The sequence below is a fragment of the Cricetulus griseus genome, chromosome 8, assembly GCF_003668045.3.
Source record: "Cricetulus griseus strain 17A/GY chromosome 8, alternate assembly CriGri-PICRH-1.0, whole genome shotgun sequence".
NCBI classification, from domain to species: domain Eukaryota; kingdom Metazoa; phylum Chordata; class Mammalia; order Rodentia; family Cricetidae; genus Cricetulus; species Cricetulus griseus.
Genome location: NC_048601.1, coordinates 15,513,125 through 15,538,852, shown reverse-complemented (window position 1 = coordinate 15,538,852; position 25,728 = coordinate 15,513,125). Strand labels below are relative to the sequence as shown.

The following is a 25,728-nucleotide window of genomic DNA, read 5'->3' as shown; positions in this document are numbered from 1 at the left end:
AATATGCTGTTTAACTGCCTCGTCGAACAGTGAATTTCTAATGCTTTGGCCCACATCTCAGCTGCCTCAGCACCAAATGACAGGCCTGCCTTAAGTTAGCATGTCCCAGAATCAAGATAAATGAGTGGCCTGAAGGGTAGAAAAGCCCAATAGTTAGGCTAAGCATATGATCTAGTCCTTTTTGATGTGTCATAGGAATCAATGATATAAAAAAGGATATGAAATAAGAGGCATAGAGCAAGAGGAAGGAGACCATAATTCTCAAGGCATTCATGTGGGCTTTAGTGCTGGGGTCTTGTTCTCCTCTGAAATTTAGCTGCATCTTCTGGCAATGTTTCCACAAGGAGACGATTAGCAGGATGAAGGAGAACAGGGCCACCATGAATGGTGTTAAAGAGAACATAATCATCTTGAGTAAGACTAGCTCTGAAAACCTCTGAAAACCACTCGTTCTGGAATTCCAGGTTGTGTTTCTCTCATATTGATACATCCACTCTTCTATATGTTTGTTTACTTGTATTAGGTTGAAAAGCAAGAAGATTGCATTTCCCAGAAGGATTGTCAGAAGCACTTGCTTTACTCTCCACTTCAGATAGAGGAAAACAGGCCTGGAGAAACTGGCTATTTTGAGCAAATAAAAGATGCTGAGGATGGTGGCAAGCCAGAGACTGAAGTGATTGGAAACTACCCAGGTCAACATAATAACCTTTACTTCTGTTCCAGCCATAAATGAAAATGAATACTGCAGATATTTTAGCCAGGCTAGTAACATTTCCAAGATCAAAACCATTCTGGAAATGGCCAAGAAAAGCAGGATCCAGCCAATGGAGGAAAGAGTTCTTTTCCTGACCCAGTCAATGAAGTGTGTCAGTACTATGAATCCATTGCTCAGATTTCCAAATATAAACTCTGCAACCATTACAACAGTGAAGAAGTTATGCAGTGTACTTCCCATGTCCAGACAAAGATGATACACTGCTGGTCCTTTGCTAAACTCAAATGGCTTGTGTATTCTGAAACCCACACTATGCTCTCAACTTTTGCTTCTTCTGTAATGACTGACCTGGTGTTGAAGAGAGAATTGAAGGTTTGCTAATGACTCTGCATATGTTCTTGTGAAATCTTTTTTTTTTTTTCTGATCTCACTGAGGGCTAAGATATTTATATCCTTCTAGAGTGTGAAGTGTGGTACCAAAGATCACGAACTGCATCCAGGTGTTATTTGCTAACATGCAAACAAACTTATATTCGCTTCCATTGTTTTGCATAGTCACTGCTGAAGAAAATTTGATTATGGCAGCTTAAGTTATGGGGGACAACAATGTGATTCACCCAAAATGCAGCTAAGTGTATACTCTGAGTCTATCAACATCACTACTGATGACTTATGGAAAATAGAGTGAGTGCTCGATAGCACTCCATGAGTCCTCAGTTTCACACGGAGCTCTAGCTCCAGTTTTTCAAGATGTCTGTTACCACCCAGTGATGCTTGCAATGCCTAGGAACCACATGCTCTCACATTTTATCTACTATGAAATATTTCATAGTTATATATTATAACTAATAATGTATTTTAAATGATATGAAGTAAAATATCCATGAATATGTATGTATAATATTATTACAAAAAACAAAGATCATGAGTTTAGATTTATATTATTCATGTTAAACATTTAATCCTTTAAATGTTCCTTTGTCAATTCTCTTAAAAGTTACATATCTAAACTATCTCTAGTTCTGTTTTATATTTCATATTAGTAAAAACATCATTAGCAAATTATCCCCAATTGTTTGTGACTCCCTAATCATAAGGTTTTGTCCATATTTATGGAAAGTTTTATTTTATAGAGGGCACTATTTAATGCATAACCTCATAACTGGTCTAAATGCTGAGAATAAGTGACTGTTAAGTCCTTAGAACTAAAGCATTTACTGCAAGACCTATTTGTAAAATACATGATACAATGGATTTCTCTTGCTGTCAGTAGCTACTGAAAATATTTTTATATTTATCTTTTGCTCATTCTTATGTTCAGAAAGAAGATATGTGCCCCATGGTTATAGATAGAATGTGAGATTGTGTGTTTGCAGAGCACTGCAAGCATCACTAGGGGGATAGAGGCAGCCTGGGGGTTTTGTACATGAGCTTTCTTGCAACTCAGACGTTGAAGGATTATTTTCTCCTTTCAGATATTAAAATAAACTCCAGGAGAAACTTGTTCTTTTGAGCAAATAAAAAATGCCATGGATGATAGCAAGCCAGAGACAGAAATAATTGCAAAATATGCAAGTCAAAACAAAAATTCCTAATTCTATTTCAGCCATAAATGGAAATGAATGGTGCCTAGTCTTAAATCAAGTGACTGACATTTCTTTTTCAAATCAAAGCAACTCCAGAAATTTCGAAGGGACGGGAATTTGATCAACTGAAGACGGCTTTCTTTTCCTGACCTAGTAAATGAGTCCTTCACTAAGATTCCCAAACACAAGCTCTACAGTCAGGATGATGGAAGAGATGCTGTGCGTACCCATGCACAGACAGAGAAGATTCAGTGCTTTTTATTTGCTCAGAGGTAATGCCCTGCACACTCTGACATGCACAGCCACGCTTTCATTCTACCCCAGCTTCTGTAATCATTGACCTAAAGTCCATAAGAGTGTTCAGGTACATTAACTTACCTAAAACTATTCTAGTAGAACCTCTTTATTCTCCGACTTTGCTGCAAAAGCCAAGCTCTTTATGTACTCACACAAGCTGAAATATTCCATAAGAGATCATGAAGTGCAATCAAATTCACATTTGTTGACATTAAATAAAGCTACATTCTTTCTCTGCTTGTATGCTTTGTGTTATTACTACAGCAGAACATTTGGTTATGCTAGTTACAGCTCTGTATACATGGAATGGAAGTCATGAGATTAGAATAGGGACTAAACGCTAATATCCCACATGTTCCAAGATTATAGACTGAGTTCCAGGACAGCAAGGCTATCAACCAAGAGAAGACTTGTTTCAAAAAATGAGAAATGGTTAAAATTCCCTGCTTCTCCTTGAGGTTGCACAATATCATTTGAACTTAATGTTCTCTCCCATGGTTTATGAAGGCATAATTCTTCTGAGTGACTGTAAGCAACTGAGTGCGTCTCCTTTTTTTGTTCTAAGATCAAGGAAGAACATCTGTCATCCTAGATCACTGTGACAATCAAAGAACTAACACAAAAGAGAAACCAAGCAGTAACTGCACATTTCTGTGTGATGTTACTGTGATCGTGAGATCTTCTTAGGGTACATAGCCTAGGGTGCTAGGTCTTGATGAGTATGGGATTAATATCATGAAATAGCATCTTGTTGAATAAATTGTTTAAACTATAACTTTGGCTTAAATATTTGATGGTAAATAAGAAAATGCATCACTGCTCACTGACAAATTGAGGAGTCAAAATGCATTTGGCAGACTGTATCTATGACTTGGAGAGTCAACAACACATTTGAGACTTTTTTCTACCCTGAGGGAAGAAAGTGTTGATAATATTGAATAAAATAAGTGATGCATGAAACAATACTCTGCAAAAAATAACAGGAATTCTAGAAAACGGGCATCATCCATCAAATGATATCTCTTACAAATTACACAGAGGCAAGACCATGAGTCAATACGACTTTGAAATGTTGATATTCAAAAAAAGAACTAAAAAAATAAAATGCCTCCAGGTTCTGGCTATTCCAAATAATGCCGCTATGAACATAGGCGAACAGATGTCCTTATTGTATGAATGTGCTTCTTTTGGGTATATGCCTAAGAGTGGAATTGCTGGATCTTGTGGTAGACTGATTCCCATTTTCTTGAGAAATTGCCATACTAATTCCCAAAGTGGCTGTATAAGTTGACATTCCCACCAGCAGTGGAGGAGTGTTCCCCTTTCTCCACATCCTCTCCAGCATAAATTGTCATTGGGTTTTTTATTTTAGCCATTCTGACAGGAGAAAGATGGTATTTCAGAGTTGTTTTCAGTTGCATTTCCTTGATGGCTAAGGATGTTGACACTTTCTCATTTGTCTTTCAGCCATTTTATATCCCTTTATTGAGAATTCTCTATTTAATTCCACCTTTTAATTAGATTATTTGGTGTTTTGTTTTTTCTTCCATTTTTTATTTAAATTAGAAACAAGATTGTTTTACATGTCAATCCCAGTTCCCTCCCCCTCCCCTCCTCCCCTGCCCCCCACTAACACCCTATCTATCCCATACCATTTCTGTTCCCCAGGCAGAGTGAAGTCTTCCAAGGGAGTCTTCAGAGTCCATCATATCCTTTGGGATATAGGGCATAGGCCCTCCCCACTGTGTCTAGGCTGATACAATATCCCTTTATGTGAAATGGGCTCCCAAAGTCCATTCCTATGCTAGGGATAAGTACTGATCTACTACAAGAGGCCCCATAGATTTCCGAGGCCTCCTCACTGACACCCATATTCATGGGATCTGGATCAGTTCCATGCTGGTTTCCCAGCTATCAGTCTGGAGGCCAAGAGCTCCCACTTGTTCATGTCAGTTGTTTCTGTGGGTTTCACCAGCCTGTTCTTGTCCACTTTGCTCATCACTTCTCCTTCTCTACAACTGGATTCCAGTTCAGTTCAGTGTTTAGCTGTGGGTGTCTGCTTCTACTTCCATCAGCTGCTGGATGAAGGCTCTAGGAAGGTCATCAATCTCATTATCAGGGGAGGGCATTTAAGGTAGCCTCTCCACTGTTGCTTAGATGGTTAGTTGGTGTCATCTTTGTAGATCTCTGGACCTTTCCCTAGTGCCTGATTTCTCTTTTAATCTATACTGGCTTCCTCTCTGATGGCATCTATTTTGCTCTCCTCTATTCTTCCCCCTACACAAACTCCTGCTCCTTTACATCCTCCTCACTCCTCCTCTTCTGCCCTTCTCATTCTCCTAGCTCCCTCTCCCCTCCCCCCATGCTCCCAATTTTCTCAAGAGGAGATGGAGGTAGGAGGAGGGGTGGGAGGGAGAACTGTGGTTGGAATATAAAATGAAATAAAAACATTTTTTTACAAGTGGAAAAAAAGAAAGAAAACAAAACCACAAACTAACAAATGTTGAAGTATGTTATGATATCATTTATTAATAGTAGCAGTATCAATTTGGAGAATCATTTTGAAAGATATGATAGATGATATTAAAAAATGTATAACTCTCTAGAATAAACTCAATACAACAATTTTCAATTTTCAGTTACAGAAAATATTGTAAATTAGTTATATGGCAATTAGACAGAGCTTAAAACTTACAATATTATCACTGAAGGCCTAAAATAAACAACTAGGCTTGAAACATAACTGAATAACAGTATCAAGAGTACAGGTCATAAGATTGCAATACACAGAAACATCATTACTTTAAACCAATGTTTTTTCTTTTCATTTTTTGCACAGGGTAATCTTTGGGGGATATAAAATACTTAATAACACTAAGGACTTATTAATAAAACTATGATTTGGAAGACAAAATTAGAGTTAATGGCATTTGTAATTTGATAGACACATATTTGTTGGTTATCTGGAAGTCAAGTAGAAACCCATTTCTTAAAAACCCATGGATTTTAGCTTCAAGGTTTTTGATATATAAAATGACTCACTTCTTAAAGTGTTAAAAAGAGGAGCTCCAGTGTAATGGTGTTGAGTGGTGTGCATGAAAACCACCTACAATACAGAAATAGCTTGCCTAAAGTGCCAATATCATCACATTTGACTGAGTATCAGGAAGACAGAAGAATGAAAAATGCACAGTCAATCAGAGCCTGAATGATTGAAAAAATAAAATAATACTCAATAGGAGGCTGTAACCATAACTGCTCCTTTCTACAATTTTGTCTTGCCCACTTCTCGAATTCCTGTATGAGTCTAAACCTTGAACTTGTTCATAGACAGCCTAATGATGATGCAGGTAAGATTTGTGCTGTTTTATTCATTGACCAGATGGCAACCAATGAGCTTCTTTGATAGTTTCAGTTCTAATACCCATGAAAAACAATTTGACATATGTAAAGAATGATGTTATTTTCAGGAAAATAGAATTTGAGATTGTCCACTAATGCAAAGAAGCCAGTTTCAGAGATTCCAGGTTTTTAATATGAGTGTGTGTGTGTGTGTGTGTGTGTGTGTGTGTGTGTGTGTGTGTGTGAGAGAGAGAGAGAGAGAGAGAGAGAGAGAGAGAGAGAGAGAGAGAGAGAGAACTTTAGGAAAAGAAGAGGTCTAGTCAGAGATGGGAATTGGAGGCAGGAATGAGAAGATGGTAGTGTATGGCTAGTATTATCAATACATAACATGTGTGTTTAAGAATAACACAATGAAACCTAGCATTTTTATGCAATGTATATATGATATCATGAAGAAATTTTTATTAACCACTAACATTACAGGGCATCCAGACAACAACTTACTCATGCAAAATCTTCAAGTTAAGAGATTATAAGGAGCACCCCCATTTATCTGTCTTTCTCTAGTAGACAAGAAAACTATTATACTAACACCTAAAATACAAAATATGTGTGCTGAAGACCCTATCAAGAATCCAAATGAAAGCATCATATACATAAAGACTTAGATTCTATAACTATGTAAAGTTAATTACTTTTTAAGAGAAATATGTGCCACTTTAATTTGACCAATATATCGCTATAACAACTTTCTGAGCTAAAATTAAAAATAATACAATAATAGTGCTATGTCATATCTAAAAATTCTTTAAATCATACAGAAAAGTTTGATGGTTTGTAAATAAAGATATGCTAACTTATAAATTATATTTTCATTAAAATAGTTTTCCATCACCCTCCCTTCCCCCTTGCCACCCACTCTCTGCTCCCCATTTGCCCCATGGTGTGTGTTTTAAGTTTAGCTCTGTTTTATATGCTTCATAATTTATTTTCTTGAAGTTCTTGGAATGAACCAATGACTGCCCAATTTAAACATTGAGTACATTAGAGGCTAACTGTATTTTGTGAAGATGGATCAACTTTATTGCAGAATGCAATTAATCAATGGGTGTTTTCCTGGTTCCTGCTCCTTTTGAAATATTCTCTTACTTCTCTTCAGTAGCTTGACCCAGTGAAGTCTTGTGAAACATGAAATCTAGGGCATTCTTAATCTATGTCCTTCAAATTCAAATTCATAAAATATTTTTCCATCCCTGTGTTTACTATAGTTATTCCCAGTAGGTGCAATGTAAATTTATTCTACATTCTGAATTATAGATTGAAATATATTTGTTGTGATAGTTTTTTTATAGATACAGTATACCTTTTTCTCATGAAGATGCTTAAAGGATGGTCTCAAATTTGTAAATAATTCTTAATGGTATGTCCTTTCAATGATATGATTTTATTCTGTATAATAGTTTTATAAAATCATAAATGTGAATGTTTATTTTAATGTTGGTACTGCTAAAAATGATCAATTAATTCACATTCTTAGTGTGGGCATTTTAATGTTAATTTTAAGAATTAAATAGTTAAATTCATATGTACAAATTTATAAATGTACATGTATATTACAAATGAACATATATACAAATTTTCACACATTTGAATTCTATTTTATTTTCATGTTACCATATACCAATAAAATTAAAATTATTTTGTAAGGTAGTGCCTAATTTAAAATATTTTCCCAATATATCATGATATTATTAAATAATATAATGTAAACAATGTTGAAACATTTTCTATTAATTTTAAACATAATGGATTTAGTCAACAATTCTCAATAGCATATAAAGGATAGAATGATAGGAAAAGAGGATTTGCAAAAGGGTATAGGAAGTTCTTCATCTTCCTTCCTCCCATTTTTCTTACCTTAGAAAATCACCAGTCATATTAGATGTATTTACTGAAATGTGGGATAACCTCCACTATGACATACCAACTTTCTCAACATACAATGCAATGCCTGTATCAATTTTCTGTCCCATAAAATCAGAATAAATGGATGAATAGATGAATATAGAAATGTTAGTTTATGAGCAAATGTCTATGCAGCCACATCATCAAGAATGGAGCACACCAACATACTATAGTGCTGCCGATATAATATATGATGAAGAAGAAGCAAAATGAAATCATAGTTTCGTTGCTCTTTTGTGTGCTTCTGTACAGGTGTCCTTGGCATGTGTGCCCTGTAGCTTCATTTTCCTGGTGTGGCTCCATAAGGAGAATATTAATAGAGGGAATGAGATAAGAGACATTACAATAATAATAACAAGAATCACATTATATAGGATATGGTAGACCAAGAAACCATTTAGAATATCTAAAATAGCGAGTGTTGTAATTTTTCCATTTTGTCCACTTATTGATAAAATTCTTCACTATTGCTTTCATGAAAATGATAAATATGAATAAATAGATGATTTACTTAGGCCAATAGTAAGAAGCTCCTTATAAAGTCTCTATTTAATCCAGAATAAAACTGGATTAGAAAAGATGTCTATTTGAAGAAGTAGAAGAGACTGATTCAGGTGACACAGGCTGTACATAGTTGGATCCTGTCCAGATAATGTCAAAATATTAATGAATCTTTCGATTAAAGTAATGTCTTGTAGGATTTACCCATACACATAATTTTAAAAAACATAATACTGCTTCTCAGCATATCTTAAAGGACTTGACATCCTACTCTTCAGACGCTTCTACAGTTGTGTTTGTAACTACTCTATTTACAACATCTAGGAAATGAAAGCACCCTAAATGTCAAACAGATGAATGGATAAGGAAAACATGCTACATATTCAATGGAAATGCTATTCGGCTGTAAAGAAAAATGAAATCATAAACTTTAAAGGTAAGTGAATGGACCTAGAAAAGACCCTATTGAGTGAGGTAACTAAGACTCACAAAGATAAGTGGCACATGTTCTTTCTCCTCTAAGGCTCCTAGCCTCAACTTTTCAGCTATGCATATCCAGGAATAACTGCAGAAACCAGGAAAGTAAAAAGAAGCTATTGCCAGAGTACAGAGGTTGGGGATCAATAGAGAGAAGAATAACAAGGTATAAGTGATTCAACTGGGAAATGGGAAAACATGGGTCTCTAAGTAGGGAGGAGGAAGGAGTAAATACAGAAAAAGAAGAGGGGAGAGAAGCAATATGGATGCCTGAAAGGGGAATCATATTATTGCATATCTACCTAAAAATATCCTACAATTGTAGCAAGAGATCTAACTATGAATCTCTGGCGCTGACCACACCCTTTGTCACAGGTGTGTATGTGAGATGGGGGGATTTAGGCTGGGTTGGAAATAGCTTGTAGGATCCTTGGAGCTGGAACCTGTGGCAGCCTCTTGTGTACGTGTAATCTTTCCGAATAAACCTAATTTAACCTGTACTGAGTCTAGTGAATCTCGATTCCCACGTGACGTATAATGCATGTAATTTTGTATATAAATTACAATTTGAATTACAATTACAAAATAAAATACAATTTTGTATACATATACAATTTGAATGAAAATTTCTCATCTGGGTTGACAACACTCCCTCCAAGACCCAAAGACTGTCTACTAGACCCAACACCAGACTTCAAAGCCCTCTTTTGAGTGCTTCTAATTTAATTAATTTATTTTACATCCCAACTACAGTTTCCCCTCCTTCTTCTCTTCCCATCCCCCCTATCTCCATCCTCCCCTCAATCTAGTCTTCCTCTGCTTCTGTTTAGAAAGGGGCAAGCCTCCCATGGCTATCAACAAAGGATAGCACATCAAGTTGTAGCAAAACTAGGCAGATCCCCTTGTATTACGGTTGGACAAAGAAATCCAGTATGAGGAATAGGTTCCCAAGAGGCAGAAAAAGTGTTAGAATTAGACCTTGCTGCCATTGTTAGGAATACCACAAGTAGACAAAGCTACAAAATTGTCACATATATGTAAAGGGCCAAGATTGGTCCTATGAATGCTCCATGTTGTTGGTTCAGACTCTATGAGTTCCTATTTGCCAGGTTAGTTGTTTCTGTGGGTTTTCTTTCAATGTCCTTGACCCCTCTGAGATATAAACAAAAGATGACCAAACATGAACTTTAGAACCAGGGCCAATAGAACCCTAAGATGGAACTGACCTGAATTCCTCCTTCCTGAGGACTAGTTTTCATATTTACAGAAGGTACTATGCAAGCTTCCATGGAAGGAAAGCAAGCAAGAGTCCAACTGTGCTATGACACCTATCAACCACAATAATGGCCATCATAGCACAATAGCTCTAAGGGTGCAGTGGTGGCAAACATACCTTGACAGTTACCAATAGCTAATTCAACTTGAGGCTCACTTAGCAAGAGGACAAACATGCCTGGAACGTGAAACCTAGCTAACTACTCAGGGATATTGAAGTCATGAATCTTAGAGGAGAACCTACAGCTACTACCTTACTAAACCAGAATAAATATTTGTCCTTATACTCATATATAAGCATTGACTTCACCCACAAGGACACTTCTCTTTGCAAAGATAGAGACTGCTACAGAAAAAACAACCAACCAAAATGCAGAATTGTTGAACCCTGTCTCAAATGATATGCCTGCAAAACAGCTCCTGCAACTAAGGCTCAGAGATCATTGTGGAAGAGTCCAGAAAGATTGGAAGAGTCAAAGGATCAGGGAGTTTCTTGAGAGATTCTATTTGCTGTGAATGGCAGAAGCTACACCCATAATGCCTCACTGATTGCCTAATCATGAGCTGAACAAGGGCAACCACAATGGACATATCAAAATGGGCAGAGGAAAGGGTCATGAGGCCTCAACCCTCAACCCTCAACAAAGAAGTACAGAAAATTACGAAATTCTAAAAGCAGAAGAAATTGTCTTCTCCAGTGAGACTATTTATCCAATACCAGATGGTCAGAATCATACACACAAGTAACATTATGGAGAAAAAGCATGTTATATTTATATATTTAGATATGTACACATACATATGTACATAAATATGTTCACATCTATGCATGTATATGCCAACAATTAATAAAATATGAAGTCATAAATTTGAAAGCAAGAGTGAGAGATAGGTAAACCTAAAAAATTAAAAATTTGTCATGACAGTGTTTCTAATGCACTATCAAAAATAAAAATCAGTACAAAATTACTAATCAAAGCAATTTTTTACGATAGCCATCTTCAGTTCTTGTATGTATAAACCAGTTTTAAGCCTGGAGTTGGTGGTGCACACCTTTAATCCCAGCACTCGGGAGGCAGAGGCAGGAGGATCTCTGTGAGTTCGTGACCAGCCTGGTCTACAAGAGCTAGTTTCAGGACAGCCTCCAAAGCCACAGAGAAACCCTGTCTCAAAAAACCAAAAAAAATAATAATAATAAAATTTAAAAAATTAAAAAATAAACGAGTTTTAATTACAAAGTATGTAAAAGTCATTTGGCATTTCCCATATTACTGTTAATAACTCATAGATGCCCATACAGTCAACTTCACCAGATCTGACATTATCTCTTGAAGTTTCAATAAGGCACAAACAAAACCTAACCAAATTTTACAGAAAAAGTAATAGCAGTAACAATTGCATGAGAAAGGGTAAAAATCAATCCATCTTAACTGTTTCTTTTTCCATGTGTCACTCTCTGGAAAGCATTAGAAGCAGTTCTGAGACTTTCTGTATATTGTCCCAGTTCTTGGGTTTCTGATTTACCTTGTACATTTTTTTCCTCAAATGCATAAGTTCTCACTTAAAATACACAAGTGTACGTTGGAATTCAAACACTTGTTTAATAGGTCTTGGTTCCTCATCCACTTCCATGGGGTTTTCTGGGCTGACTGTATTCGCATCGCCATTCTTTGTATTTGGTAGCAAACCTTTGAGTCTTCAGTACAACATCTTTGAGGAATGGTCTGCATTTGAGAAACTGAGATGGGTAGTGCAAAGGGGATGCCTCAAGATAGGATGGCAGGACAAATTAAATGTGATGCTCTTTTTAATGCCATTACTCTCATGCTCATTATAAATATGAATTGTATATATGACATCATAAACTTACCTACGATCTGAAAAATTTAAAACTTATCAAAACCTTAAAATATATTTACTGTAAAGATTTCTTATGTTTAAGTATGCTTTGTCAATATTCTTCCATATAAAACTATACTAAGACTGAAACATGACATATACAAAAAAAGCTCTATGAAACCAGTGATTTTTCTAAACACATTTGTGTTTAGAAACTTTATAAGTTTAATATATAAGTTATATAGACAATCCAAAACTGATTTTCTTGTAGAATATGTGAGCTGTTCTCTGAAGTGCTCTAGGGATGTGAAGGTCCCTTGTCTAACCTGAACCTCACCCACTGCAGTACAGAATGCAAGGCCTGTCTCAGTTTGCTATTTCCCAGAATCTGTACACATGAGTGAACAGCAGGAAAAGTTATGAGAGTGGCCTTTGTAAACAAGATGATTTCAATATTCTCTAGTTCAGATGTCCAAAATATTGCAATTATAGACAAAAAGAAACATATGTAAAGCATTAGAAAGACAATCACCATTTGCAGGGCCTTTATGTGGGCTGTGGTACTGATGTCTCTGCATCCTTTGGTGCTGTGCTGCATGTTCTTCAGATGTCTCCACAGGGAGAAGATGAGCAGGAGAAAAGCCATCAAGGACACAGTGAAGGGGATGACTGTAAATATAAAGCTGGGTAATATGAGACACCTAAAGAACCGTGGGAAACTTCTTACAATGGAAGCGTAAGATGCATTTCTTCTAGATTTTTTAATCATGATATCAATGTTGCCATTTATCATTAGGATATTTAAAAACAAGAGCAACAGAGACAACAGCATTGCCACTGAAACCACCTTTTTAAATCTCCACTTTAGGTAGAGGAACATAGAGTTAGAGAAAATGGCTATCTTGAGAAAATAAAGGATGCTGAGGCTGGTGGCAAGCCAGATGCTGAAATGATTGGTTACTGTCCATGTAATATAAATAATTCTTACCATATATCCTGTAGTCAAAAAAGCTGGGTAAACTGCAGAAATCCACCAGTCTCCGAATATTACCCAGAGCACAGAGATTCTAGAGACAGCCAAGGCAGTGAGAATCTGATCCACTGAAGAGATGTTTCTTCTCTTGACCCAGTCCATAATGTTTGCCACAGCTATGAATCCATTCCCTAAACTTCCAACTATGAATTCCATATTGAAAATGATTGCAAGTGTGATCATTAACATCTCTCCAAGTCGCCTTAAGACAATGCCACAATGCCAGCACTCACAGATGATTCCTTTGAATTTACCTAAAATGCTGAAAATGTCTGAGTCATGAAAATTCCAGAACATTCTCCATGTTTAAAAAGGACACTGCAAAGCAGCCAAAGACTGTGTAGCTTTCTTTTCTCAGCTCACCTGCACTTCATACAGATTCTGTGTCCTAGCAACAGCAGCTCAGTCTTTTGTCACCAATGATGACACCGAATTCTAAAATGCTGCAAGTAAGTAAATGTGGGCGTATTTGCAAGTCTGAACTTGGCACATCCATAACCTGCCCTCTTGTGTTTGAGGCTTTAACAGTGTTAAGTCTCACCATGCAATTTGTGGCTTTCTGAGCACCGAGCTTTCTTTCAAGCTTGAAAACAGCCTGCAACATCAGATGTGAATATGTCATTAAATGTGCTTTCTAAAAACTATCAGCTACTTAATGAACTATTTCTCACATATTCAGTAATGAAAAACTACATTTTCTGTCTATTAAAATCTATATTCTCTCTCTCTCCTCTCATATGCAAACACATACATACACACACAGAGAGGAAGGGAGACAAGTGTTTTCCAATAAACACATTTTATTTGGATTAAAATCTTTATTATTAAAACTTAATAAGTCATATTATTTTTAAACAATAAATGTGTGTATCATGCTTAAATTGTGTGGATGGCTAAGAGTTTGTTTAAAGTGCTTTCAAGTATACATTATTAAATACAGTTGGTCAGTAAACTTGGAATAATACTTCATCTGTGCCTGTGAATGCAGGAGGAAACACATCTGTTGGCTCATGAAGCAGGTATTGAAATGAATGAGTTCATTCACAAGTGAGAATCCTTAATCTCTGCCTTCTCCTTGCTCACATGGTACTTTCTTCCATCAGCATAAATGATGGCCCGATTTTTGCTGTTTTTTTTAAAACAATTTTTTTCTAATGTTATATAGCAATCCCAGTTCCCACGTCCTCTACTCCTCTTGCTCTGTCCACCTTCCCCTCACTCCCCACCCACTCCTCAAAGAAGGTAAGGCTTCCCATGGGGAGTCAATGAACTCTGGCACCTTACTTTCAGGCAGGACCAAGGCCCTCCCCCTGTGTCTAGGCTGAGCATGGTAACCCTCCAAAGAGAATGGGCTCAAAAAGCCGGTTAAAGCACTAGGGATAAATCCTGGTCCCACTGCCAGAGGCCCCACAGGCTGGACAAACCACACAATTGTCACACACATTCAGAGGGCCTAATTTGGTCTTAAGTGGATATTAGATGTAAAGCAAAGAATAACCAGCCTATTGTCCATAACCCCAGAGAATCTAGATAACAAAGAGAACCCTAAGAGAGACATACATGGATCCCCTGGGAAGGGGAAATAGATAAGATCTCCTTACCTTCCATAACATTAACATAATAACCATCAGTAATTCCTATGTTTCTCTCAAAGCTATTTTATTCTATGCATATTTATATAGTAAGAAACTTGATTATTTTCTATTCCCATGAATAGACTTGTTCATAGTAGAGTATAGCTACTTCAAACAGAAACACAGATTTTTTTCCCACAATCCTCCTTCAAGAGCACCAGTACCAGTGGATGCAAAATTCCTTTGTGTAAAATGATGTAGGAACTGGGAACAAACTACTAATTGCAAGTGGTGGTGGTGACACGCACCTTTAATCCCAGCGCTCATGAGGCAGAGGCAGGCAGATCTTGACTTCAAAGTTAGTGGGTCTACAACCTGAGTTCAGGACTGCCAATGCAACCCCAAGAAACTTTATGTTGTGGGATATTTGATCCCAATGTTACACTCTAAGACTGTCACTAAAGTTTACCTTGAATCAGGGCATGGAGCCAGCAACTAGCTGAGCTGAATTAGCCATAGAGAAACCAGCAAGTTGGATAGAGATGACACACAGGAAGGAAAGGGCAGGGACTTGGGTTTGGGTGCTCTTTTTGGTTTGGGGAGGACTGAAGAGACATGTCTTGCTGGCTCTTCAGCCAAAAATCAAAGTCAGCAGGTTGCTTTTCAACTTCTGTGATCTATCAGATTTTCACCTCCATAAATGACGTCTGAGTCATTGTTGGTAAATAGAAGGATAAAGACTTAGTTTAAACCTACGTATCACAACCACTCCAGAGCCAGGGATGCTGGACCAGAAGTCTCTCCACGTAGTGGCTGGAGTGGCTAGTGGGGCACTGACTGTGGGGCGTTAGGGCCAAAGACAATAATTAAAACATGAGTTGATCCTGGTACACCATCGTCACTGGCCTTGAACCAGACCAGTGAATCACTGCAAGGAATATTTGCTGATTGGACAAAAGGATATAATAAATAGCACACTGAGGCCCCCAATGCCACCAGGATGAATGAAGAGGAATTGTAGAGGTGGGGAAGTAGAAGTGGAAAGTTTTATTGTTGTTGTTTTTTTTGTTGTTGTTTCTTTATTCTTGTTTGTTTGCTTGCTTGCTTTATTTCATTTGTTTTGATTTTTTTCTTTAATTTCATTTTGTTGGGGGGTGCTTCAGGTGTAATGAGAAGATATGGGGGACCAGGAGGCGAGTAGAATTGGGGTGTATGATGTGAATCTCCCAAAAAATCAATAAAGAAGTTAAATTTAAAGAGTATAGATTCTTGTACAGCTGCTAAGATGACTGAAATAATCACCTTGTCTTATTGAAGAAAACCTATTAATTGCAACTTAAGATTTAATACTCACACATAATTATATGTATTTCTGACATTTTTATAGATTATTTTGATTATCTATTTGTAGCTGTTACTCATAGTTTCATTTCTTTTCCAACACCCTTAAGTATATTAATGAAATTTTTCTTTTCTTTTTTTTTGTTTTTTTTTTATATTTTTTTATTCATTCAAGTTAGGGAACAGGCTTGTTTCACATGTAAGTCCCTTCTCCCTCTCCCTCCCCTTACTCCCATCCCTCCTCCTCCACCTCCAACCTATCCCCCAACCCATCCACCCACCACTCCCCAGGCAGGGTAGGGCCCTCAACAGGGGCTCTGCAAAGTCCACCAAATCTTCTTGTGCTGGGCCTAGGCCCTTCCCCATGTGTCCAGAGCCAGAGTGTATCCCTTCACATGGGATGAGCTCTCAAAGTCCCTTCTTACACCAGGGAAAAATGCTAGTCCACTTCCAGAGGCTCCCTGGAGTGCAGAGGCCTCCTTATTGGCATCCATGTTCAGGGGGCTGGATTAGTCTTGTACTAGCCTCCCAGATAGCGTCTGGGGTCGATGTGCTTTCCCTTGTCCAGGCCAACTGTTTCTGTGGGTTTCTCCAACCTGGTACAGACCCCTTCGATATTCATTCCTCCCTCTCTTCAACTAGGTTCCAGATTTCAGCTCAGTGTATTTCTGTGGATGTCTGTCTCTGCCTCCATCAGCCACTGGATGAGGGCTCTAGGATGGCATAAAGAGTAGTCATCAGTCTCATTTTAGGGGAAGGGCGTTTAGGTTATCCTCTCCACCATTGCCTGGATTGTCAGCTCGTGTCATCCTTGTAGGTCTCTGGAGATCTCCCTAGTTCCAGATCCCTTCTCAGACTTATAGTGGCTCCCTCTAGTATGGTATCTCTCATCCTGCTCCCTGTCCTCTATTCTTCCCCCTACTCAATATCTCTGCTCCTCCATTTCCTCTCCTCTACTCCTCTTCTTGTGCTCTTATTGTAGCAGCACCCACTCCCCTACCCTCATGCCCCCAATTAGCTCCAGAGTTCATGCCACTTCTCATTCCTGGGGTCTATTTATCCCTTAGAGTCCTTCATGATTCCTAGTTTCTTTGGGGAAGAGGATTATAGGCTGGTAAACCTTTGCTCTATGTATAAAATTTGTATATGAGTGAGTATATGGATTTAAACAAATCCAATAGTAATACTTTATGTGAAGATAAGCTTGTTATACATGGCCCTGGTCTCTTTTTGTTTTCTGTTTGGCTTTTAGTGTTTGTTTCATGTAATGTTTAAGACCATATTTCTTATTGCTTAGTCGGGCCTTTCACTAGCTATATAGCCCAGGATGACTTTGAACTCTCAATTCTCCGCCTCTCTCTCTGAAGTGCTAGGATTACCAGCATGTGCCATTGTGGCTGGTTTTATGCAGTACTGGGTATGCTGGATAATTTTATGTTAACTTGATACAAGCAAAATCCGTCTGAGAGGAGGAAATTTTAATTAAGGAAATGCCTCTGTGAGATTGGATTGGGCAAGCCTGTCAGGCATTTTCCTAATTCTTAGTGACTGATTGGAAAGGCCCAGTTTTTTTTTGCAGGTGGTGCCATCTCTAACCTAGTGGTCCTGAGTTCTATGAGAAAGCAAGTTGAGCAAGCCATGGCCAGTAAGCTGGTATGTAGCACTCTCATGGCTTCTGCATTAGCCCCTGCCTCCAGATTTGTGCCCTTCTTGAGTTCTTGCTCTAACTTCCTTCATTGATGAACAGTGATAAGAAGTGCAAGCCAAAATAAAATAAACCCTTTGCTCCCAAAGTTTTTTGGTCATGGTGTTCTATCATAGCAATAGAAACCCTAACTAAGAAAATTTCATGAGCAGTCTCAGGAGGTCAGACTTCATGCATGCTAAGGTAGAACTCTTTCAATTAAACCACATTACCAATTCATGAACTGCTGTGGAATAAACCTCTTGTGTAAAGATCTGTCACTAGAATTGGTTAATAAAATGCTGATTGGCAGGAAGTATAGGTAAGGTGATTAAGCTAAGGATACTGGGAAGGAGAAAGGCAGGGTCTAGAGTCACAGGCCAGGTACAGAGGGAGCAGGAGGTGAACATGCAATTCTAATAAAGGTACCTCAATGTGGCAGAGCATAATTAAGGAATATGGGTTAACTTAAAATGTGTTAGCTAGTAATAAGCCTGAGCTATCAGCTGAGCATTTATAAATAGTATTAAGTCTCTGTGTTGGTTATTTGGAAACTGGTGGGCCGGAGTGAAATGTTGGACTACAATGAATGCTATTTTTTATATTAAAAAGATATTAATTTAATTGCTTATAAAAATTTCTGTGTGGATAGTTATGGTTACACTCTAAGGAATTTGAAAATAGGAATCAGTTCTTTTTCAGTACTGAAGTTTTGAGGGGAAAATATTACTCAAGCAATTAAGTTTGAATTGTTTTCCTTGTAAATATTACTTGTCATAATTTTTTATACAGTTTCTGAATTTCAGTTTGCTTCTGATGGTGTCAAATTAATGCTAATATAAACATGTGAATATTTATGTGACTTTTTATTTGGTTAATATAGACAGCATACATGAAGGAATGCATTTGTGTACAACTGTTAACATTTATTACTGCATTTCATCAGAGTGGAATACACAATTATCCTAGAAAATAAAAAATAGTCATTTGGTAACCTTAAACAGATATTTTACTATAAAATATATGCATATCAATTTAACAAGTGTTTGTGTCAAACAGAAAGTCAGTCTTACACATATTGGGAAGTCTGGAAAAAAAAACTTTGTAATGGACAGAGGTGATAATTATCACAGTTACCTTACATTTTAAATCTTGAGCAATTTTATTATACAGCCAACTTCTGTAAAAAATAGTAAATAATTGGAAACAATAAATAAAATAAACATTATAAACAATCATATGCAAGTGATATAATATATACCTATAAAAAGACAAGAGAATCAAGTTAAAAAATGAAGTATAGGAAGACACACTTGGAGGTTTTACTATTTTTTAGTAACTGTAACTCACTGCAGAAATATATTGCAGTTGTAAATCTTAAAATGGGATATATGACAAAATAGTTCCAAGATTGTTTATTAATAAGTAACTCGGGCATGTTACCCTAAGTTTGAAGTATGTTTGGATAACCCCATCTGAACAAATTACAATAAAATTCAGAAAGTTAAAAATATATGAAAAGCACAAATTTAGAAATTTAATAATTTCTTATAAACCTCTTCTCTAGAAGAGTTATAGTGGCACAAAGAGGATCTATGGATCCAAGGTTCCCACTTGCTTGCACCAATACCTCAGCCACCGCAATACTGAAAACAAGTCCTGTCTCAGCTTACTGTGTCCCAGAATGAAGACACATGAGTGTATGGAAGGAAAAATCGTTATACTGACCCTTGCAAGCAGAAGAGTCTCCCTTCTCTCCATATCAAACATCCAAAATTCTAGAGCTAGAGACAGAAAGAATGCCATGTAAAATAGGAGGAAGACAACCACAGTCTGCAAGGCTGTGATGTGTGCCCAGATTCTGATATCTTTGCATCCTTTGGTGAAAAACTGCATCTTCCTTATGTGTTTCCAAAGAGAGATGATTAGGAGGAGGAAAGCTGTCAAGGATACCCCAAAGGGTATCAAAGTGAACATTAAACTTGGCAATAAAATAAGCCTGGGAAATTCTACAAAACTTGGACTCAAACTGTTAGATGTGTTTACTTTGTATCCATCAATCCAGGCATCAATATGTTTGATAACTAGAAACATATTCAAAAACAAAAGGACCAGTGATAACAGCAATGCCATCAAAACCACCCTCTTAATTTTCCACTTTAGGTAGAGGAAAATAGCATTAGAAAAAATGGCTATCTTGAGAAAATAAAAGATGCTGAGACTAGTAGTAAGCCAGACGCTGAAATGATTGCTTATATTCCAGGCAATCTGTATCATTCTTAGTGTATTTCTAGTAATTGATAAGGGTGAGAATTTTAAAAACACCAACCAGTCTAGAAATAGAACCCACACTGCAGAGAATCTGGAGATTGCCAGAGCAGTGAGGATCTTATCCACTGATGGAATCTTTCTTCTCTTTACAGAGTTCACGCAGTTTACCAGTGCTATGAATCCATTTCCCAAATTTCCAATAAAGAACTCAATAATGAAAATGATATTCAGTATGCTCTGTAGAATAGTAGCCATTCTTTAGGTGGCCCCCAAATCAGTTTCAAATGGTGAATAGTTCTTAGTGGATTATTCTAAAATTCAGAGAGATTATATATTTTAAAAAAGGACATGTACAAAGTTAAAACTGAAAAATGAAGATTTACTTGTGACTTACTTCTGCATTTTAGCATGAAAATTTTGCATTTTCCTTCCAGCTTGACTGAACTTCTTTCAGTCCATAAGGAGCCACTGAATTACAGTGTGCTAGAATGCAAATAAAGATGGGCTAATTTGCATTTTTCATTTCTTCCCTTGTCTGTGCAGATAACCTGTTACTTGATTTTATGCAATCAGCATTACAAAATCAAAATCACTTGGAAATCTTTCAACTAACCATGCTACCTAATAAGATTGCATTATTTCCAAATGTTGAGCAATGGATCACAAACACACACACACACACACACACACACACACACACACACACACACACCCTACTACTAGTACTACTACTATGCCTACTAGTAACTCTACTTTTACTTTGAACAAAACCCCTGTTTTTGCCTATTTTACATATTCTGCTTTTTAACACATATTACACATATTATGCTTTAGCCTCATTATTAGTACTGTTTTAGTGGTTAAGCAATTGTGTAAAAAAATTCATATATATGCTACAGCCTTAAATGATGATTCTTGAATATGTACTAAATGCTTTTCAGGGTATGAAATGCTGATGAGTCTTTTGCCTACTTGTGGAAAAATGAGGTCTTGAATATGAAAGTCTACCTTGTGGTTTGTGTGTTTTAATGCATAGTCCCCAGATGATGACATTATTTTGGGAAGAGGTAAACATTTCTATAGTATGGGCTATATTGGAAGACTGTATATCTTGTCCCCCAACACTTTACACTTCTTTTCATGTCTTTTGTGAAGTGAGCTCTTTGTCCTCACCACATGCTTCCTGCCATAAATTCATTCTTGTTTTTGGTCCATAGCAATGGAGTCAGTAGATCATGAACTATACCTTTTATACCATGAGCCAAAAATCCGTATTTGTTTCCCCCCTAATTTAATAGCAACAGAACAGTTAAGGAAAACAATCTGTTTAAGCACAAAACTGGAAGTTATAGTATCTTTAGAGTTTGGGATAGTTTTAATAAAACTGTTGGTTGCTTTGTTGGTTGCTTTGTCCCTAGAATGTCATCTTGTGTCTATGCATTCTGGAAGTTTGAGTTACTTTGTTATTGTGAGTGTGTGTGTGTGTGTGTGTGTGTGTGTGTGTGTGTGTGTGTTGGTGTGTGTATGCTAATACAGACCTGAGAAGGATATTGGATGCCATCTTCTGTCACTGTCCACTTTATTCCTTTAAGGCGGCTCTCTTCCTGCACCCAAGGCTTGCTGTTTTGGCTAGGCTATCCGACCAGCCATTTCTCAGAATCTGCCTGAATTCTCTCGGTGTGAGGGTTACAGGCACATACAGCCATGCCTGGCTTTTTATATGGAATATGGTTACTTAGGCAGTAACTAAACCTTTTGACATCTGTCCTTCTGTAGTCTCAGCAACTGTGTTTGCTCTACATAGGTAATTTTAACATTTTTCACCCAGAAAAGAAAGATGACACAATTGTTTTTGTGATACAGATACTATTGGAACACAGAATACTTTGTTTGTTTCTTTAATCTTATGATGTAACATATTTTTGTTTTTGTTTTTCAGGGTGGAGATGATATGCCAATGTCAGAGAAAAGAAATCCATGCCTAGTACCACTGGCTGTGACTTCACCTCTGATCTAACCTCCCTATCACGCCCTAAAATTTAAACTTGGACCAAAGCTCTTGCCTAATCTGTGACCAGTTGCAAAAGAAAGGTAGTGGGTACACTAAAGGATAAATTTAATGAAGCATTTGTGAAAACTACTCTCAATCTCCAAACACTGCACAATAAAATATGACATTACCTTTCCACAGGAAGGAATTATTTCAACCTGGCGATGGGTAGAAGTTGAATATTTACTTGCTGGCATGTAAACTAAGACATGCTCTCCTGTATGTTTTGCAAGTTTTTTTCCTGTTTGTCATATAATATGTGAGTTTAGCTTGCATGCCAGATGATATAATTTAAAATGTGATACACATAATTTGCTTTAAATATCAAACTTGACAGATGGGAGTCATGTGCAGATCACCTGATGGCTCCATTTCACTAGTGATTTATAACACACACACTAGGAATTAAATCTGAAATAGGGGCTTTAGTAATAGTTTCAGTGTGCAGGAATATTTAGGAACTAGCCACTTTGTGAAAAGATCTTTAAATGAAGTCTATGAGGATAATTTGTTTTTATTTTATCATTTTTTCTTCTTTTTAGATATCTGTTTGTTTTCTACTAAGAAAGAACAAGAAAAGTTCTGGATTTGGGTGGGTGGGGAGGTGGAGAGGATCTGAGAGTAGTTGAGGGAGGGAAAACTGTAACCAGAATATATTGTATTAAAAAAAAATAGCTGGGTGATGGTGGCGCACACCTTTAATCCCTGCAGTCAGGGAAGCAGAAGTAGGCAGATCTCTGTGAGTTCAAGCCTACCCCTGTCTAAAGAATGAGTCCCAGGACAGCCAGAGCTACACAGAGAAACACTTTCTCAAAAAAAAAAACCCACTTTCAAAAGGAGGAATTTAAATTTCTCACAGTGCTTTAAAAATATAAATCAGCTATTTTTTCTGGTTTGGAGAATTGGAAGGTGTTAAATTTCACTAATGCAAACAAATGTGTGGGTATTTATTTGACATTGTTTAATATAGACTACATACACTAAGGAAAAATTGCCAGTGTTTCATGTAAAAATATTAATATGCATAAATATTTTAACTTATTAGAGGTAAAATATAATCATAATTTTATTGTAGGTTTTAACTGAAAAGTATAAGCAGAGAAAAATTATCTGTCTACTATAAGGAGAAGCATTTCTGATGAGCTTTTACAGATATTCTGATCTGTGGGTATAGCAATTAACCATTGGGTGTCATTTTATTATTATGTCCATTTGTAATAGAAGTTATACTGGGTTTTGTTGATTTTTGAGGCATCTTAAAGAGACAGGAGACAGAAAGACATGAGAGTCTAACCATTTAGCAGACTGGACAGTTCATTGGCTCACAGTGAAGGACAGTCAATCTCCGAACACTAAAGGGATACAGAAACTGGGGGGCCTGGGAGTATAGTTTCTTCCTTATATGTTTTCTGCTGAGAATGATCATTGGTGGGGGAAGAGGGTGTAGTTCTAGGTCCATGGAAGAGCCACATGGTGGCTCACAACCATCTGTAATGAGATCCAGTAACTTCTTCTAGGCTGCAAGGATACATGCAGGCAGAACACTGTATACATAATAAATAAAAATAAATCTTAAAAAGTCTGATCATTGAGATTAAAGCTGGATTTCAATAAAAACAGAAACATCATAAAGTTTACAAACTAATGGAAACAGGGTAACTCTCTATTAACTGAGTCAAGACAGAAATGAAGAAGGAAATTAAAGACTTTCTAGACTTTAATAAAAATGAATATGTAACATAGTCAAACTTATGGGACACAATGAAGGAAGTTCTAAGAGACAAATTCATAACACTAAATGCCTACATAAAAATTAGGAGTGATCTCACACTAGTAACTTAACAGTATACCTACGAGCTCTAGAACAAAAGGAAAAAATCACACTCAAAAGGAGAAGATGGCAAGAAATTATCAAACTCAAGATTGAATTGATAAAATAAAATAAACAAAAAATGAAAAGAAACATCAATGGAACAAAGAATTTGTTCTTTGAAAAAAATCAATAAGATTGACAAATCCTTATCCAAATTGACTAAGAAGGAGAGAGAATATCCAAATTAACAAAATTAGAGGTGAAAGGGCAGACATAACAACAAATACTGAAGAAATCCATAGAATCATAAAAGTATACTTTAAAAACCTGTACTCAACCAAATTGGAAAATCTAAAATAAATGAATAATTTTTTTGATACATACCACTTACCAAAGTTAAATCAAAATCAGATAAGCAGTTCAAACAGAACTATAACCCATGTTGAAATAGCAGTAACTAAAAGTCTTCCAGCCCCGAAAGCCCAGGGCCAGACTCTCAAAGAAGAGTGAATACTAGTACTCCTCAAGTTATTCTACAAAACAAGAACAGAAGATACATTGACCAATTTCTTTTACAGGGCCATAGTCATCTGGTACCCAAATAACATAAAGACCCATCAAAGAAAGAAAATTACAAATGAGATCACATATATTCCTTTATTGCATGATCTAGCCAGGCTGCAATCTTTGGTAGCAGATACTTGAGTAGAACCTCAATTCTCATGTTAGCATGCAAATGAAAGCATATTCTCTTTTAAGGATTTATGGACATTTATCTTCTCACAACCACATGATTTGGCTATTCAAGTACAGATATCAGCTAGTAAAATTTTAAACCCTAGTAATTGAACCATGTAGGAAATATTTAAATTGATAGATGGAAGTTAGCTATTTTGAGATGATATATTTGAAAGAAATAATCCCATGTAAGCTGGCACTATGTACAAAGAATATACCTGATAAAATTGATTTATGAAGAATAATTTGTCAATTCTGTAGTTTTTTCTTTTATTAAGCTTCTCACTATGCTTAACAACTTAATAAACCCTGAGTGTTGAAAGCTAATACTTTCAGCTTTGTTGTTTGCATGCCATAAACATAGACAGACACAGTCTCTCACCTTCTCTTACACATTTTGTTTGTCCCTGCTGTAATTATAAGTAATATAAAACTAATGTGTAAGTATCAGTTTATTATATTATGAGTAATGTAGTAAATAATAAACTGAGGCATGAGGTATCATACCCTGTAATTTTCCAAATGAGAAGAGTCATGGAAACTTGCAGCTCCTTTGTCCCAGTGAGAGCTGTCATTCTGTGAGATTTATCAAAGCACACCATTGATGCATTGCTTTCACACATTACTTCCTGACCTAATACTTGCATGTTTGTTGTTTAATTATAATTTCAGGAATTCTGTAGATATTTCTGAACTCATTGTGAATTTTATTGTACTATCATTGGACACAGAGTCTAAAATCAAACGTCTGTTAAGAAACTGAACCTGTCTCCTCAATAACAAGATTTATGTTTCAAATTGTTCAGATCATCATTTAATGATGTCTAATATAGTTTAAAAAGTCTGAAAAATGAATTCCCTAGGTTATCTATAATCTTCCCTGATAATATTACAAAGAGTACTTGAAAATTTCATTTTCTGAATATTTATTGATATTAGATAGCTGTATTTAACATTTTTGACAATCTTGCTGGACATTAGTATATCTTATTAAAAACTAATCAATTTTTGTGGATGTTATTGTGTTTTTAATTAAGTAAAGCATTATGAACACAAAATAAGCCTTGTTATTAATTTTTCTGCTTATCACTACCTATTTTGCTACAATATATAGCTCTACTACAAAGCTTTCTTATTCTCATATTTGCATGAAAAATTCTATACTTCAACATCAAGCACAATGTCCCTATATTTTTTAGTGTCTTTCAGTGACAATGTGTTATATAC

The 25,728-nt window shown here is 36.5% G+C and overlaps 2 protein-coding genes and 1 pseudogene across 2 annotated transcripts; all 3 read right to left on the bottom strand.

The window, feature by feature from the left end:
- Positions 1-37: 37 nt before the first annotated feature.
- Positions 38-955, bottom strand: LOC107978448 (taste receptor type 2 member 13-like). The gene has a single exon (XM_027429770.1). The coding sequence runs from the start codon at positions 953-955 to the stop codon at positions 38-40; it is 918 nt and encodes a 305-aa protein (XP_027285571.1).
- Positions 956-7,888: 6,933 nt separating this feature from the next.
- LOC113837127 lies at positions 7,889-8,565 on the bottom strand (annotated as a pseudogene).
- A 10,657-nt stretch (positions 8,566-19,222) lies between these two features.
- LOC103160616 (taste receptor type 2 member 14-like) lies at positions 19,223-20,155 on the bottom strand. Its single transcript, XM_027429980.1, has one exon. The coding sequence runs from the start codon at positions 20,153-20,155 to the stop codon at positions 19,223-19,225; it is 933 nt and encodes a 310-aa protein (XP_027285781.1).
- Between the last annotated feature and the right edge of the window lie 5,573 nt (positions 20,156-25,728).

Excerpts from the sequence above, each read along its gene's own strand:
- LOC107978448 (XM_027429770.1), bottom strand. The coding sequence starts at position 955 with ATGGGAAGTACACTGCATAACTTCTTCACTGTTGTAATGGTTGCAGAG.
- LOC103160616 (XM_027429980.1), bottom strand. The coding sequence starts at position 20,155 with ATGGCTACTATTCTACAGAGCATACTGAATATCATTTTCATTATTGAG.